The following is a 16267-nucleotide window of genomic DNA, read 5'->3' as shown; positions in this document are numbered from 1 at the left end:
AGGTTTCCCTTAGCTTTGACGTGCCAGTTTGTACTACCTAAAATTACCTCAGATGTTTCACTCAAATGGTCTCTATTACAATTTGATTTGTCTGTATGATTGTAAAATTGCTTTCCATATTCCACTGATGATGTGCTCCAAATAAATTACAAGAAACATCGTGCGTCTAAGGAGTGCAGTTATCATGAGATAAGTTGAAATGGAAAAAGCTCGTCTGTAGAAAAAGCTCTAATTTCTGAAAGAAGAAAATGCTGAGAAATCAAGGGAGGAAGTTAAGCCAGTCAGCTGGAACTAAAGAGGTCAGAACTTGGGAGAGGTTTGTGTTCTTGGAACTTTTTAAATTGCAGATGCAGAAATTTGTCTCTATTGCAAGCTCCAGTTTTGAGGGAGAATGAGGATGCACAACGGCAAGGGTTCATAGGCAGAATTCCTCTTCTAACCAGAAGAAAAGTTTTTTGAAACATATATTAAGAGTCGACTTACAAAGAACAAAATTCTTTGATCACATCCCTCTCTCTTGCTGAGAGAGAGTGGGGGGGGATAAAGGATTTTCAGGTCTAAGTACAACTTGATTTCTGGCAGAGTAAAATGAAACAACTTCATAAAGGGTCAGAAAGACTTCAAATGAACAATCGAAGACAGAGGTGGGACCTGGTCATGCTTTTCATGTTGCGTTAAGGCTTTTCTCTTTCATATACTTAGATATGAGAATTGGGAAATTTTGTTAAATGAGTTCTGAGGGCTGATGTTGAATTACTTTAGAGACTTAAGCACAAAATGTGAGCATTTGAAGAACTTACTGATTAGAAGAAGGGAAGGAGCGGCTTCAAGATAAACGAGGAGAGAAGAAGAACTGGATGACTTTGAGGACTTGGCAATTGTAGTTGACAGTCTGCGTATAAAATACAAGATAGCGCAAGTTTTGATTAAAACAAAAATAAAAATACAAAAAAATCATGTCCTACTGATTCATCCCTTCGAAAACTCAGGAAGTCATAATGATCAGCTACGAGCATGAAGCCAGTGCTTTATTCAAACTACACTAATTGTACAAATGACTTCTTGGCTTTGCAAGGAAATGGACGGCATTCTTCCTGGCCCTTAGGTGTCGTTCTGGGAGGTGGTAGAGTTGCTGTGAGAGGGTCTTTTTGGTTTATTTCTCTGAAAATACAAAGCTGCCTAAACAAGTGAATGCAAATACAATGTAACCCCTTTTTACTTGGTCGGAGGGAGAAATTAGAGGCTTTAGACAAAGCCTTTGCTTCGTATGTGTGAAACTACACATGAAGCAAAGTGTATGAGTTCCCAGCTGATCCCAGTGAGCCCTTCTGCCACCTGAAGCCTTGCTGCTGTAGCTGTTCTTTCTGGGAAAATGTAAGAAACAGCCTCACAGTGATGCTATCTGTGAACGGGCTAAAGTTGCACCAGGGGAGGTTTAGGTTGGATATTAGGAAGAACGTCTTTACTGACAGGGTTGTTAGGCATTGGAATGGGCTGCCCAGGGAGGTGGTTGGGTCACCATCCCTGGAGGTCTTCAAAAGACGTTTAGATGTAGAGCTCAGTGATACGGTTTAGTGGAGGACTTGTTAGTGTTAGGTCAGAGGTTGGCCTTGGTGGTCTGGGAGGTCTCTTCCAACCTAGATGATCCTGTGATTCTGTGTTGCTGTTGTTTCTGTGTATTGTGCTTAAAATGAGGTCTGTGACTACACCACGTGGATGCACTTCCCACTGGTGCTGAGGAACCTCGTGTTTAATAACTGTCTGCAGGGTGTTAATTAACTAGGCTACAGCTGAGAAGCCCCTGACTTCCCGTGGTCCAGGAGAGGAATTGTTGCGTATGATGTGTCCAATGGTGAGTGAGCAAGCAGGGTGAGGGGGGGAATTAAGAGCTCTCGAACTTCTGACATCTTGTGTGAAAGCTAAAAATGTCTTTCCGGAATTCAGAGTTGGAAACACTTCTGGAATTTTAAAACTCATTTTACTTTATTTGCAGCTTTAGTCAGTTCCCCGTGGTACGATTACTAATGGGACAAAAAGAGATTCTGGAACAAGCAGTTCAGTCTCTCTTCTTGTTAACGTTTGCAGCTCAAATCCAATCCCAGCAATAATGAGGAGAAAGAAGCCCAGACTCAGCTGACAAAATCTGATGAGCTACAGCGCCTGCATTCACAAGCATTATCTGCCTACCAGCAAGAGGATTATGAAGCCGCGATCTCTCTTCTTGATGAAATCTTGGCAGTAAGTGTGAAGTAAAATGATACAGTGAAAGGGGAGTAAGAGCTCCTGTCTGACGTGTGTTTTTGTTCAATAACTTCTTCACTAATGTGCAAACACATGGTGTAATTGGCTTAATTTTGCTGAGCACCACGAATCCATACTGAGGCTGGAGAGTGGAGAATGCTGAGCGAGCACTAGCTGCAACAACAACAACAAAAAATCATTGTTATGGTTAAAGATAAGACTTCAACCAAGCTTTTGTTGTGGGGTAACTTTCTGATCATCCTCTGCTTTTTCCGCAGTTCAGTATTCCTGAGGGAGCTGGGGGAGGGGGGAGTTGTTCTCCAACCAGGGAAGTTTTGCCATATACAGGAGGCATGGCTGGTTTTCATCTAGATTTTTTCTTTGCTAATATGTAGGCAGTTTGTACGTGCTGAATATGAAGCTATATAAAGGGTAGATCGTCACTGTGAAGCAGGTACTTTCTTGTCTTGAGAAAACGAAGTAACCAAAAGATCAAGAACACCACCAAGTTAAAAATGTGTGTAGCTGTATTCTCAGCTTGTTCCTTAGGTACCTGTATTTGTTGTTAAATCCCAATCAGTAAAGGTACCCCGACTAGTCTACATGGAATAACTCAGTCATCGGGGCGTTTTGTGTGTCACATAGAAATATATTAAAAGACAGTTAACTGCTGTGGTGCTTTACATGCACGTTAACACTGTTGATCTGGAATTTACAGCGTTCTAGCTTTTGGTGAAGAAACTGCCAAAGTGTGGGAGTTGGTTTGTGGGGAGGAAGTTACAGAAAAACAGAAAAACCTTGTTCTCTAAAACCATAGTTTAAAAACAAATGATAAGGCCCAGAAGAAATTCTATAAAATGAATTATAATAGGCAGTTCTGTATAAGTAATTATCCTTGCCATACTGTGACATTGTTACCTCTGTATAAATCTTCAAAATCCAGACACTGAGGTCAAATATCGCTTTGAAATTTACTCACATGCTTCTTTCTAGAGGACAACTGACAGCTGGGTCCTTGCTGTTCATTTACTCCTGTTCTTTTGGGAAGATATAATAATTTATGGTTCTGGTATCCTTCCCTGGAGGCTTAGCAGACTGTCTCTGTTTAAGCAGTGCCAGTACATTTAATTCATCTTCCCGCATGAGCTCATTGAATCACTTACAAATTTTTCAGGCCTTTTGTTTTCTGTTTGGGCAGGTGCATCACAGCATCCACCAGGAAGCAGAGATGCTAATTTCATGCGCTCTGCATGCAGCTCGAACCTTATGCTGTTGCAGTTGGCAAAATGAAATTTAATGGGATTTTTGTTTTGTTGGGGAGGAACAGAAGTGAAGTGTTATGGACCAAAGTCAAGCTTTAATTTTGATTTCTCAAGGTTTGTGTTTGGGATGCAGAGCTACGGGAACTTCGAGCTGAGTGTTATATAAAGGAAGGGGAGCCAAGCAAAGCCATTAGTGACTTGAAAGCTGCTGCCAAATTAAAGAACGATAACACTGAAGCCTTCTATAAAATAAGCAGGATATATTATCAGCTTGGGGACCATGAATTATCGCTCAGGTAATTTCACTGTTTGCTGTAATTATAAGAATCGAGACAAAATGGGCTGATGTAGGTCATGATAAACCATGAAATATCTATGTTGTCTGTTTCTTTGGATGAAGTAGCAACTCTGGTCTGGACCTGATAAGGGAAACTCCTTTCCAGAAGCTAAGAACTGTGAAGTCATCACGTTTATTCTTGGCAGACCAGCAATCAGTGCTGCCTGAGAAATTTTTATTCTTGTTTTGATGCCATAGTGTGGAAACATCAGAGTTGCTTACATTTGCTGCTGTTATTATATTCCTCTGTCCTGGAACAAAGTGCTTCTCTAAACTTGGAGACTCGTTTTTTTAAACCTTGAACCTCCATTCAAGTTAAGTTCACAGTGAAAACAAAAACTGGTTACCCAGGCCAAACCGTTAACTTCATATTCCTTGTGCTCAGATGGACAAATGATATAATTCTACTTTTCACACACAAGTGGCTTCTGTGATCTCAGGTGCATCTTCAGACTCCTTCCAATGCCATTCTGGACCAGAATCCCTTCAGTAAGGCGTGAGGCTGAAAAAGACTTGGGCTGTTTTCAGCCCAAGTTTGTTTCTTTTCTTGGCAGCATATGACAAAGGATGGAAACTGCATGTGTGAATATAGTAACACAAATAGATTTTACATCTGGCAAAAAAAATATTTCTGTATGTTCAGCATGGTAAACACCAAATAACTGACTTGTTCTTCCCTGATACTATTTTTTGAGTCATAAGATGTACTAGTTCAGTAGCTCTTGAATTTGCTGGGTGATTAATCTTGTCTGTCCTTCCAATTTCTTTTTCTTCGTGTAACAAGCTTAATGATTTTCACATAAGGGGTTTCATCCGTGCTTAGGAACAAAATAAGTTTTTTTGATCTTGTTCCGAGACTAACGTTGTGGTTGTGCTGTGATGACTGATACATTTTTAATGTATATTTACGTATATGTATTAGTTATACATAATTTTTATTCATTTGTGAATGGATTCTGGAGGTTTTTTGGTTGTTTAAGACCTTTTCCTATTTTAAAAGATACGGGTCTTAATCAGAGTCTCATTGAACGGTCTTCACAGTGAGAAGTCTTGCTCAGGTTTGGCAGATACTCTATCAAGTGGGGCTTTGGGCCTTACCTGTGTTTCGTCTGTTCCAGGCAGCATAAAACATGCTTACACCTTAGATGTAATCTTTAATATCCTTAAGTTAAACACAAAGGAAAACTACAGTTGTCTGCTAACTGCTGAATACAATGAATTTTCCAGAGTGTATTTTTCTTCTATTTTATTCAGTTACTAATGTAACTTCAGTTTGGTTGTAACCAAATAACTAATGTAATTTCAATTTTGGCATATTTAGCAATAAAAATAATTAAAAACAAACAAAAAAGCAAATATCCCTGTATTTTCTGGAGGACTTCTTTCACTCCAATTTTTGAATGAATGGAGAGAGAGTTTAAAGAAGTCAGCTGTTGTTTTGGACAGGTTATAGATGCTGCGTTATGTCTCTAGACAAAATCCTATAACGTGTGGTGTTTTCTCTTACTTCCTTCTCCCTGTGAAAAGTGAAGTCCGGGAGTGCCTGAAACTTGACCAAGACCATAAGCAGTGTTTCTCTCTCTATAAACAAGTAAAGAAACTCAATAAGCAGATTGAGTCAGCAGAAGAATTCATCAGAGAAGGCAGGTAAGTGTTCATTGTTGTATGTTAAAAAAAAAAAATCACTACCAAGGCACCAACTAATTATTGACTGAGGAGCTGATTAAGTAATGCTTTTTGCATCTGTCAGTTGAAGTGGATAACTGAGCACAGCTCTCAAATAACAATTAAAATAAATATTACTCGTAGTCAATTCTGAATCCTTTTTGATACCACTGTCTTCTCTTTGCATACTTTATGCAGCAGGTATTAAGACCAAGGTAGGGATAATATTTGTTAACTCTCAGGTATTATAGGACCTAATCTTGAGACTAAAGACACCAAGCACTCCCGCAGTGCCTTGAAAGCTAAAGTGGATCTGGCTGTTAGGTCTTTTTTTATGTACCTTGTGTAATGCTTCTCTATTCTGTTACTTCTTGCTTCATTTCAGTTTTACACGTTCCCAAGTGTGCAACATCCAACTGTAAGAAGCCCTAGCAAGTGATTAAACGTTGTCAGGGTGGCTCTTTAAAAGGAAGTGCATCAGGGAAAGTGAATCAGCAGAACCGAAGGCTGTTTTATTAAGTCAGCAGTCCACTTGGGCTCTTTTCACTTTAGTCTTCTGTTTAATTCGGTATCAGCACATTTTCAGGGACTCTTCTGAGAGCTTGAATTTCTTCTAGCTTGTAGCAGCCCCTGAGTTCAATCACACGCTTGCATATCTAGGTGAGAGTTCCAGTCTGTTTCTTATTAACTGTAGAACTTGTGTATCTTTAAACCTTCACAGCAAAAATACATTTTGCTATGTGGCTTGCTGAGAAGAACATAGGGAGAAAACAACTTCCTGGTTCAAACTGGCATAAGTGTTTTTTTTGGCACCACAAAAGGCAAATAGTACGGTGCTCGTGCCAAGACGGACTGAGTCCTTCTTAAATATCAAAAATGGAGAAGCTTTTGTTTTTGGACGTGCTGAACAGGATATTGGGCAGGAAACAAATCTAGACACTTTTGTCAGTGCACTCTGTGGGTTGGCAGTCATGGTGTTCTGCAAAAGCCTGCTAGGCATAGTGCCTGCACTTCTGTGTCAAAGCACGGAAGAGGGAACGGGAATATAATTCCTGAAATGGTTGGAAGTTTTTTTCATAATGTTGCCTCACATCACAGAATCACAGAATCGTCTAGGTTGGAAGAGACCTCCAAGATCACCCAGTCCAACCTCTGTCCTAACACTAACAAGTCCTCCACTAAACCATATCACTAAGGGCTACATCTAAACGTCTTTTAAAGACCTCCAGGGATGGTGACTCAACCACCTCCCTGGGCAGCCCATTCCAATGCCTAACAACCCTGTCAGTAAAGAAGTTCTTCCTAACATCCAACCTAAACCTCCCCTGGCGCAACTTTAGCCCATTCCCCCTTGTCCTGTCACCAGGCACATGGGAGAATAGACCAATCCCCACCTTGCTACAGCCTCCTTTAAGGTACCTACAGAGAGTGATGAGGTCGCCCCTGAGCCTCCTCTTCTCCAGGCTGAACAAGCCCAGCTCCCTCAGCCGCTCCTCGTAAGACTTGTTCTCCAGACCCCTCACCAGCTTGGTCGCCCTTCTCTGGACTCGCTCGAGCACGTCCATGTCCTTCTTGTAGCGAGGGGCCCAAAACTGAACACAGTACTCGAGGTGCGGCCTCACCAGAGCCGAGTACAGGGGCACAATCACTTCCCTAGACCTGCTGGCCACACTGCTTCTTATACAGGCCAGGATGCCGTTGGCCTCCTTGGCCACCTGGGCACACTGCTGGCTCATATTCAGCCGACTATCCACCAATACTCCCAGGTCCTTCTCGGCCAGGCAGCTTTCCAACCACTCATCTCCCAGCCTGTAGCCCTGCTTGGGGTTGTTGCGCCCCAGGTGCAGGACCCGGCACTTGGCCTTGTTGAACTTCATGCAGTTGACCTCAGCCCATCGGTCCAGCCTATCCAGATCCTCCTGCGGAGCCTTCCTGCCCTCAAGCAGATCGACACACGCACCTAACTTGGTGTCGTCTGCAAACTTACTGAGGGTGCACTCGATCCCCTCATCCAGGTCGAAGCCTTGGCTAAGCATCATGCCTTTAAGACCAGTATAGCTAAGGTACGTTGTTAGAAGGATGGGAAAATCTGAATTTTAAAATTTCAACATCTGTAAATAAATTGCAGCAGCTCAAAGTAGTTATTACATTTCACAATAGTATGCTCTATAATTAAAACAGGTATGAAGATGCTATCAATAAATATGACTCTGTTATGAAAACCGAGCCAGATGTCCCAATTTATGCTACGCGTGCCAAAGAAAGGATCTGTCACTGTTTGTCAAAGGTAATTCTTGCTTCCACTTGTCTCTCCAAATTTCTTTAAAAGCAAAACAAAGAACTCCACCCATGAACTTGATTTTACTTTCTCCTCTTTAGAATCAGCAGGCTACAGAAGCCATAAAAGTTTGTACAGAAGTTCTGCAACTGGAACCAACCAATGTGAATGCCCTGAAAGACAGAGCAGAAGCTTATTTGCTGGAAGACCTGTACGAAGAAGGTAAAGTCGTATGCATCTCGTTCCTGCATTTTGGTGGGCACTTAAAATGCAGTTAGTGTTTCAAAAATTTTTAACATGCACTTTGATTCTACGCTGTGTTGTTATCCCTAATCAGTACTGGTAGTAGCACATTTACAAAAATATCTGCTGTTAATTTTGTCTTGATTAGTTCAAGTGGTATGTACTTGTTTTAGCTAGGGTTCTTTACAACAGTGGGCTATGTTCAGGATCCTTTATGAGAGCATGCCGCTTATTCAGACTTGAACACATTTTATACAAACAGTGTCAGAACTGCATTTAGAGATAAAAGGTAATTATGGTTAGGGTCATGTAAGCCCATTTTAGGAGCTTCCTTTTGATGTCCTTAGATGACAGTATGAAACAAGACTGTCCTATACCCTAGTGTGTGCTCAGGGTAGAGGAGGGGAGGCCATTCTTTCACCTCCGTGGGTCTCTGTAACGCTGCCAAGAGCAGTGAACTGATTCTGTTCTTGAAACTGCATTTCTTGTGCAGGCTTTGTGTAAAACGCATACCAGAGTTTAGTTTTTCATTAGACTGGCAGCAGAACACCATGTGAAGGAAGAGGTTCCTGTGGAGCTTTGCCTTGCTGGGATGGTGGAGGTGTGCCGACAAGGCTCTGAGCGAATGCTCTCACAGCGCTGGGTGTGGGGAAGCAGCTTTGTAACGCCACGGACGGGGTGAATGGTGAAGGCATTGTCTACAGGTAGAAGCCAGTGGCATGAGGAAATCCCAGTTCACAGTTCTGTTTTTGTGTGGTGTAGGGTGTTGGAGCGCAGTTTCAGCCTTCTCTGCATTTCCTCGTGGCTGACTGAGAAGGCAGCAGGGGCCAGCTGCCTCAGTTGGACTTGCCCTGTACTGTAGCAGGCGTCCTTGCTGTTGAAAGTCACCTACATCAACATTATCAGTACTTATTTTCCAAGTGGCAGTGGCTGCGAGTGCCCTTTGAAATCAGAAAGCCCTCTTCCATTTCTGAGAGCACATGAAACATGTGATGGCTTTTCTTTTTCCTGCTCCCAGCTCTGTAGATATCCTGCAGGCCGTGAGACAAAGTCAGGTGTAGAGCAGGGAAGCAACAAAGGGGATGAATCTTTGAGTGCTGCCTCCCCAACGCACACCCACGTGCCATCACCCCGCATCTTCCAGCCAGCAGCGTTGCTGGGGTTGTGCTGGACCCGCTGGCCATTCCTCCCCTCCTGGAAGACAGAGTACCACGGTCCATGGTTACTTGGTCCATATGCAGCCTTGGAAAACGGGGACTGAGTAATCGGTGTCTCTGAGTACACCATTATGTTGTTATGTAGCTTCCTTAAGAGTACTAAGTGCTCATGTACTATAAAAATCTTCAAAATTTAATTTAGCGAATCTCATTTCCACGAGAAGCCAGGCTTAAGAAAGAGACTTGAGCAATCCGTCTGTTCCTGCGCTCACTCATGCAGCAGTTTTCGAAGCCTTGGGCCGCTTCAGTGAAATGCGATAAAGGAGAGGACTCGTAGGCTTTAAATCTGCTGGAAAACTAGCTCCATTAATTTTAATACTCCTAGAACAATTTTCCTTTTCTGTATTCTGGTACTGGGTCTTCAGCTTTACAACTGAACCAAAAAACACCCCTCAATTTCAACATCGAGACAGCAGTTCTCAGTAATGGCATGCTCGGATTTTTTTTGTCTTTTGAGGAAATGAATCACAGAGATGATATTGCTCTTGAAGTAAACGTCACAAATGAGATCTATTTTATTTTTTCTTGGCCTTCTTGACTCAAATGCTTGAAAACAAGGTGTAAAGAGGACTGGTATAGCTGCAGGCAGCCCTTTTTAGCAACTTTGTGCTCCAGAAGTGACCTAGTCCTAGGCTTTCTCTACTGAGGCTGGCAAGCCTCCTCCTTCCTTGTAAGAAAGGGTGGAAGACAGCAGCATTTCTGAGAACATCTAATGACCTTTATACGAAGGCATGGCTTAAATAAGTGAGAAGAACAACTGTCATTCTGTTTTCCTTAGGGTAGTCTTTTTATATCTTTGTCATTTTAGGTTGATGCTGCGGTTCCAAACAAAGCCTTAGGAAGGTTTCACAGCGGCGATGCCCCCTTCATCAGGCATTTCCCCCTCATTTTTTGTAATTCAGCACAGCAGAAGTAGGGAAACGCAGGGAGGACGCGCCTGGGATCGGGGAGAGCCAGTTTCCAGGGCTGGAGCCCATGGGCTTGGCCTGGCTCCTGAGGGGTCACCACGCTCCTCCAGATCCCCCCGTTTCCCTGCTTTCCTCCTGCCCTTGACAGCAGCAGGCTGGCTGTAGTTCCACGCTGCTTTCCGATAGTGCCTCCCTAAACAGTGTCACAGTTCATTAATGTTAATCTGCCTGAAGGTGTCTTCACTTACCCTTCAGTTTCCACTGCTGTAAAAGGATGGCTGATTTCTCCCTGCTGTAGAGAACAGTCGGGTAATTAAAATGGTAGTCTCATATTTAAAGTGGTAAATTGATTCTCTTCCTCCCCTCAATAAAACCTCAAGCTGGAGGCACCTATTTCCTGTTTAAAGACAGGAAATTTCAAAGTGCTTATAATTCAAAACTTTGAAGGAGATTACTGTTAAATGCTCAAGATGCACTTGAGGATGTATAGCTGAGCCCCGATTCCCATTAAATGGTTTTAATTACTTCATAATCACATGGGATCCAGGGCTTGTCTATGAAGACAGATGTGTAATGAATCCCTTTCTGACACTACCCTGTAAGTACAGGAGTCTATTAGTCTATCAAGTATCCAGCACAAGTTCTTTCAAAGAGGAGAGAAGCATTTGCTGCTTCAGAATTGCTCAGGACACGTTTTATCTCCCAGCCCTGCTACCGTGCAGGAGGCAGTCCCTGTTCCTGTAAGCAGTACAGTTTCAGTTACTGCTCTAACAGAGTTGGCAAGGATGTAAATTGTCCACAGTTACTCATGTTGGGTAGAAAATTAATTCTTAGTCACTTGGTTTTAAAGATGCAGGCAAGATAGGAAAGCCAGCTAAGATGTTTAGAAGCATGATGCAATTGCTGCTTCAGGGGTTGTGAAGGCACTTGCATTGAGAGCAGGAGAGATGTGACTGAAGTATTTAAATTGAAAGGGGTTCTAGAAACTGGTGGTCCCTTCCCTCTTGTGGGACCGTATGAAAGTAAGAACGTTTGATGATTCTTGTATAAGCTTGGGAGGCGTCAGTGCTTCTAGAAATGGTGGCTGGGAGCAGCTGATTAAATACCTCACTCAGCATACCTGGAATTAGCAATAAGTCTCCTGCTCTCCTAACAATATTTCTGTCATCAGGAAGCTGTCATCCCGCTTCAAAAGCGCCTGGTCCCAACCCTCACCCCTCACGTGTGGACAGAGCTCAGCTCTGAGTGAGAAAATTCCCACGTTGGAGAACACCGTCAAAACTGGAGCCTCTCCAACTGGAGGAGTACAAAACGTACTTCCAACGGGGTGTGCTGTGTGCTGGAGGAACTCCCTCAGCAGCGTGCAGCACTGTAAAACATAATAAAACTCACCTTCCCATACGCTTCATATCTGCAGCCTCCAAATAGGGGAGTCAGTTTCGAAAGCCAGTACTCTCGCTGCAAACGCTTGCCCCTTAAAGCAGCTTGGTTGCCGGCTGTGGGGCGTGCTGTAGGTGATGTGGTGTTTGGAGGAAAAATCTTGGGGTGATAAAACAGCATAACGAAATCCCTCTGTTTTCATTGTTATCAGTTCCATCAGCCTATATTAGGCACGTGCATTAGTGTAGGCTCCTGTTTTGTTTTTCTTAATGACTGGACAAATTGCGAAAAGTATCAGCCGAAAGCAGGATGTTTTGTTCCAGCAGCAAGTAACAGCATCCGGTGATGTGAAAATGAATAGAAATTTAGTTTTGCTTGTAATAGCATATGAGATTGTTGGGGCACTGGAAATACTTCTTGGAATTTTTTTTCAATAAACCAAAACAAGATTGCAGTGGTATCAGATGTCTGAATAGCACAGATTCATTAGCACTTCCTGCTGTCTTGCTCAGAAACAGTGGAAAACAAATGTAACACCTGCTGAGAAATGGCATCTGCTTGGAAATAATCTGATGCAAGTGCTTTGTCTAACTTGAGAAACCTGGGAGACTTGGATCTGCAAATGAGACTTGGAGGATTATGACAGTGAAAGAAGAGTAGTCTCATTAAAGACTTCAACAGTTGCCTCCCTTGATAAATCTCTATCAAAGAATACTTAAAATTGGTGTCTTAAGCATTCGGTTACCACTTACAGTAATAATATGGTTTACGTCAAAAAAGGTATAGAGATGAGATCTCCTCAAAATTCATGAGAGCATTACGGCGCCTCTCTTGCTCTCCCGCTTTTATTTCAAGAGCTGCATTTGCCAGGAATGAAAGCATGCCTTTGGGGCAGTAGGGGGGACACGACGACAAAACAGAACGCCCAAAGCCTAAAATGGAGCTGTCTGCAGAAAATACCTGTATTGAGGCATAAAAAGAGAGTATTTGTCTCTCACTAAGTGCCGTAATTGTGGTGTTGCATAAATTCATTTGCTGGTAATCTGAAATCTGTCCTCGCTGTCGTTAAAGAGACTTTGTGTTGAGTGCACGTGGTGGGAGAAGGAACCTTCATGTAAAGACCCTGCATAATGCCTCCTTGCAACTGCACGGCAGTGTATGGGAGTAACGTTGTGCAGCTGGCTCTTCAGTTACTGCACACTGAAACTTCTCGATTCCTGTTCTGTCCCAGTCTGGCTGCTCATTATGTTCGTCCGTAGGACTTCGTAGCATCTCAAAGAGCATTCTGGCTGGCTGCTAATAACCTCTCTTCTCCTGCCTTTCCAAAAAGTGCGATGAATCTAAAGAAAGAAAATTACCTAATTTATATGTGAAAGAGAACCTCCTCTGCCCTAGCGTTTTCTAATTTGAAAGAAGCACATTTGGCAAGTTAAAGTTCCACTGTTTATAAGTTGTAACAGCAAAACTTCAGTTTTGAAGAGTGTTTGCGTTCTTTAAGTTGTAGTTTGTGAGGAGTTATGTCATGCTTTTTTCATTTTCTTCTTTCATAAAGCTATTAAAGACTACGAAACTGCTCAAGCCAATAGTGAAAATGACCAGCAGATTCGGGAGGGGCTCGAACGAGCCCAGCGGATGTTGAAGCAATCGCAGAAGAGAGATTACTATAAAATTTTAGGTGTAAAAAGGTGAGACATTAATATCTGAGCTGATGACATGAATGTTGGTTATTAGACTATCATATGTTAGCAAGTTGATTTGTTCTGCTGCATGTTATTTTCTGTTCATGTCTTACAACCGTTGTGTTCAGCTTTTAAGTAGCATTTGTTTAAAATTCATTTAGAAAAGAATGAATAAAAACAACCACTGGGAAGGAAGGAAGTAAATGCCTTGGCAAGAAATCTTTAGTATAGATGATCAGAAGTAAGGTAGGTGACTTGGTGAAGAAATGAGGACTGGAAAGAATTACTTAAAGCAATAAAAAAAAAAAATAATTGTGGCTGATATGACAGATTAGGAGAGTTTGAAAGGACTGAATGAAGGAGGTGTCTGAAATGCTTCTGCCGTTAACCTAGAAAAACTAACAGCTTCTCTTTGTAAAGAGAACCAAACAAATGTTCAGTTCTGAACCAGTATCGGTCATCCTTCTAATCGTGAACTAATTCAATCTCTACTCTGTGCTTTTTGTGACTGACCTTACTGTAAATCCTTCAGACTGGGAACTGTACCGTGTGTAGTAGCTGGTAGTAGCATCTTTCCAAAGAGGGTAAATGGATAGCGAAGCAAAGAGGAGCCTTGATTTAAAGCTGCAGTCTCCTTCCTGTTTTTATATAAATGACCAGTATCACCTTAAGGTTAAATAGAATCTCATAATTTTCTTGATACCCTTAATTACTTTTCCAGTGTTAAAAATAGACCTGTAGATTCAGTAGTGTGGCATGTGAACAATTAGAAGGCTTATAAGTGACCTATAACTTTATCCATTCAGAAATGCCAGAAAGCAAGAAATCATAAAAGCATACAGAAAGCTGGCGTCCCAGTGGCACCCCGACAACTTCCAGAGTGAGGAGGAAAAGAAGAAAGCAGAGAAAAAATTCATTGATATAGCAGCTGCTAAGGAAGTTCTTACTGACCCAGGTAAGGATTGTTGTTATGCAGTGACTTGACTTTAGGACTTTTTTACGACTGTAAAAATGCAGCAAGTGTAAGATATTACAAATATTCCAGGTTCCCTTTTTCTCCTCTCCCATTAACCATTTTGAGAGAGCACTAATGCTTGCATCCCATCCATCGCGTGAAGCCAGATAAAAACCTGGAATTACCTGTTGTGCTTCAGTGACTTTTGATTCAAACCAAGTAAAAATTATTTGATTATTTCAGAGGTATCTTTTTGGGGATATAATCTTGCAGAAGCTTCCAGGACCGCTTAATTCTGGAGGTGCTGCTTACTTTTAAGGATATGGGTGTCTCCTCCTGCCTAAAGTTCTGATGCAAACTAAGCTTAGATTGACAGCACCTGAAGTATTCCAGAGAGGGCCTGAAGAGTGGCTTTGTTGCTGTGTGCATCAAAGCCCAGACGGAGCAGGGGACTGGGTTCCTGGCTCCCGTCGGCCTGTGGGAGGGGGAGCAGAAGCAAGAAGCCCTCTGTCGGGTCTGGCTGTCTGCTGGTCAGCTTCGGGGGAGAGGGGAGAGGCCATGGAGAGTGCTCTGTGGTGTGGTGACTGGTTTGTAACTCACTGGTGGAGAAGAACTGGCAGGGTAGAGTATGTCCTGACTGTCCTGAGTGGGTGCAGCTGTGAGAATAAATACAGTGAACTCAACGAGGACAAAACGTCCCGTTTATTTGTGGGACTTCGCAGTTCCAAGTGTGACTGTCCTGTCCCTTTTGAAATTCCAGAGTGTTCTGTTGGACAGCCGGGTACTGTCTTGCCTTGCGTTAAGCTAAATGATTTATTTGAAGGCCTTAGTACAGGGTTGGAGGCTTTTCTCCTCTGCCAGTGTCCTGGAGAGCTTTGAAAAACTCAGAAGTAATTAGTCAGGTTCCTACAAATGCTGCCAATATGAGTGATAACAGCAGTTCTCTGGCTTGGGGGTGGTTCTGAACCACTTTTTTGGTCTTCAGAGACGCTGTGTGTTGCTGTCCTGACTACAGTGCCGTCATTCCACCTTGTTTTTATTTCCTTCAGAAATGAGGCGGAAATTTGACGCAGGAGAGGACCCACTGGATGCAGAGAGTCAGCAGGGTGGGGGCAACCCTTTCCACAGGAACTGGAACACGTGGCAAGGATTCAACCCCTTTGGTTCTGGAGGAGGACCATTTACATTCAAATTCCACTTCAGTTAGAGCCAAGACTGTTTTCGGGTGGCTGCTGCTGTTTTTTACTTAATTAGTTCAAAAAAAAAAAAATAAAAACTCTCTCAGTACAAGACCCAAAATCTTAATTTCTAATGTTGTCCTTAACCCGGAGTCTTACCGCACTAGAAGAAAGCTCCTTCTTCCTTTCAGTGTTCCAAGGGTTTGCTTTGTGGTGAGCTTGACGAGCTTATGCTGGTGGGGGGGAGGTGGAGCAAGGGTTTTGTTACAGCCTAGGTGTTTGTTGTGGATGTGCAGGAGACGTTCATTCCTTCGGATGGAGAAAACAGTGAGAGGCTATTTAGGGCAACACTTAAACGCATCTTTAGGACTCAAGTATATGCTTAAAGGCAAAAATGCATGTAAATATTTCTCTGAATCTGGGCCTAATAAACGTGGAACGGGTAGTTACGATAGTCTCCGCGTTAACAAATCGTTAGTCGTCGTGCTCAGCAGGATGATCCATTCCTCAGTATTCTTTAAGGGAGACCCCAGCGACCACCCTGATGTATTACTGTTGGCGGTGCCATAGGTAGAGTGAAGAGGCTGAGTGAGTCTGAACAATCTCTTTTAAAGAAGATCACTTGTAAGTAACGATGTCTGAAAATGTCTGTTCACTTCATTCGTTAACCTGAAATTGAGATGATTTCCTTGGCAGCAACTGTCAAACATGAAAGTTGAAAAAAAAAACAAAACACACAATACACCTGCTTGGTGGTTATTTTTATTTTCTGAAGGCTGTTTCTGTGATTTGGAATGTTTAAGTATCATTTTTGAGTAGTTTGCACTTTAACAAAATATCTGCTTGAGATTTGAGCAAAACAGTGTGATGTGACATTCCGCCAGCTGTGCGGCAGCTTGTTCCTTCTCTGTACGTAAAAACTCA

General features: G+C 42.5%; 1 protein-coding gene across 1 annotated transcript in view; it reads left to right on the top strand.

The window, feature by feature from the left end:
• The window catches only part of DNAJC3 (DnaJ heat shock protein family (Hsp40) member C3), a 31205-nt gene extending 15741 nt beyond the window's left edge, over nucleotides 1-15464 (top strand). The window contains exons 5-12 of the mRNA XM_083800469.1: nucleotides 2086-2238; nucleotides 3618-3799; nucleotides 5368-5487; nucleotides 7687-7792; nucleotides 7885-8005; nucleotides 13084-13216; nucleotides 14017-14165; nucleotides 15215-15464. Of these exons, the coding sequence (XP_083656595.1) occupies nucleotides 2086-2238; nucleotides 3618-3799; nucleotides 5368-5487; nucleotides 7687-7792; nucleotides 7885-8005; nucleotides 13084-13216; nucleotides 14017-14165; nucleotides 15215-15372 (1122 nt within the window). The 3' untranslated portion in view covers nucleotides 15373-15464. The remainder of the gene's footprint in view (nucleotides 1-2085; nucleotides 2239-3617; nucleotides 3800-5367; nucleotides 5488-7686; nucleotides 7793-7884; nucleotides 8006-13083; nucleotides 13217-14016; nucleotides 14166-15214) is intronic.
• Nucleotides 15465-16267: the final 803 nt, after the last annotated feature.

The sequence above is a fragment of the Anser anser genome (genome assembly GCF_964211835.1).
Source record: "Anser anser genome assembly, chromosome: 1".
NCBI classification, from domain to species: domain Eukaryota; kingdom Metazoa; phylum Chordata; class Aves; order Anseriformes; family Anatidae; genus Anser; species Anser anser.
Note: the sequence above shows the minus strand (reverse complement) of the source record. Positions and strands in the feature narration are given on the sequence as shown.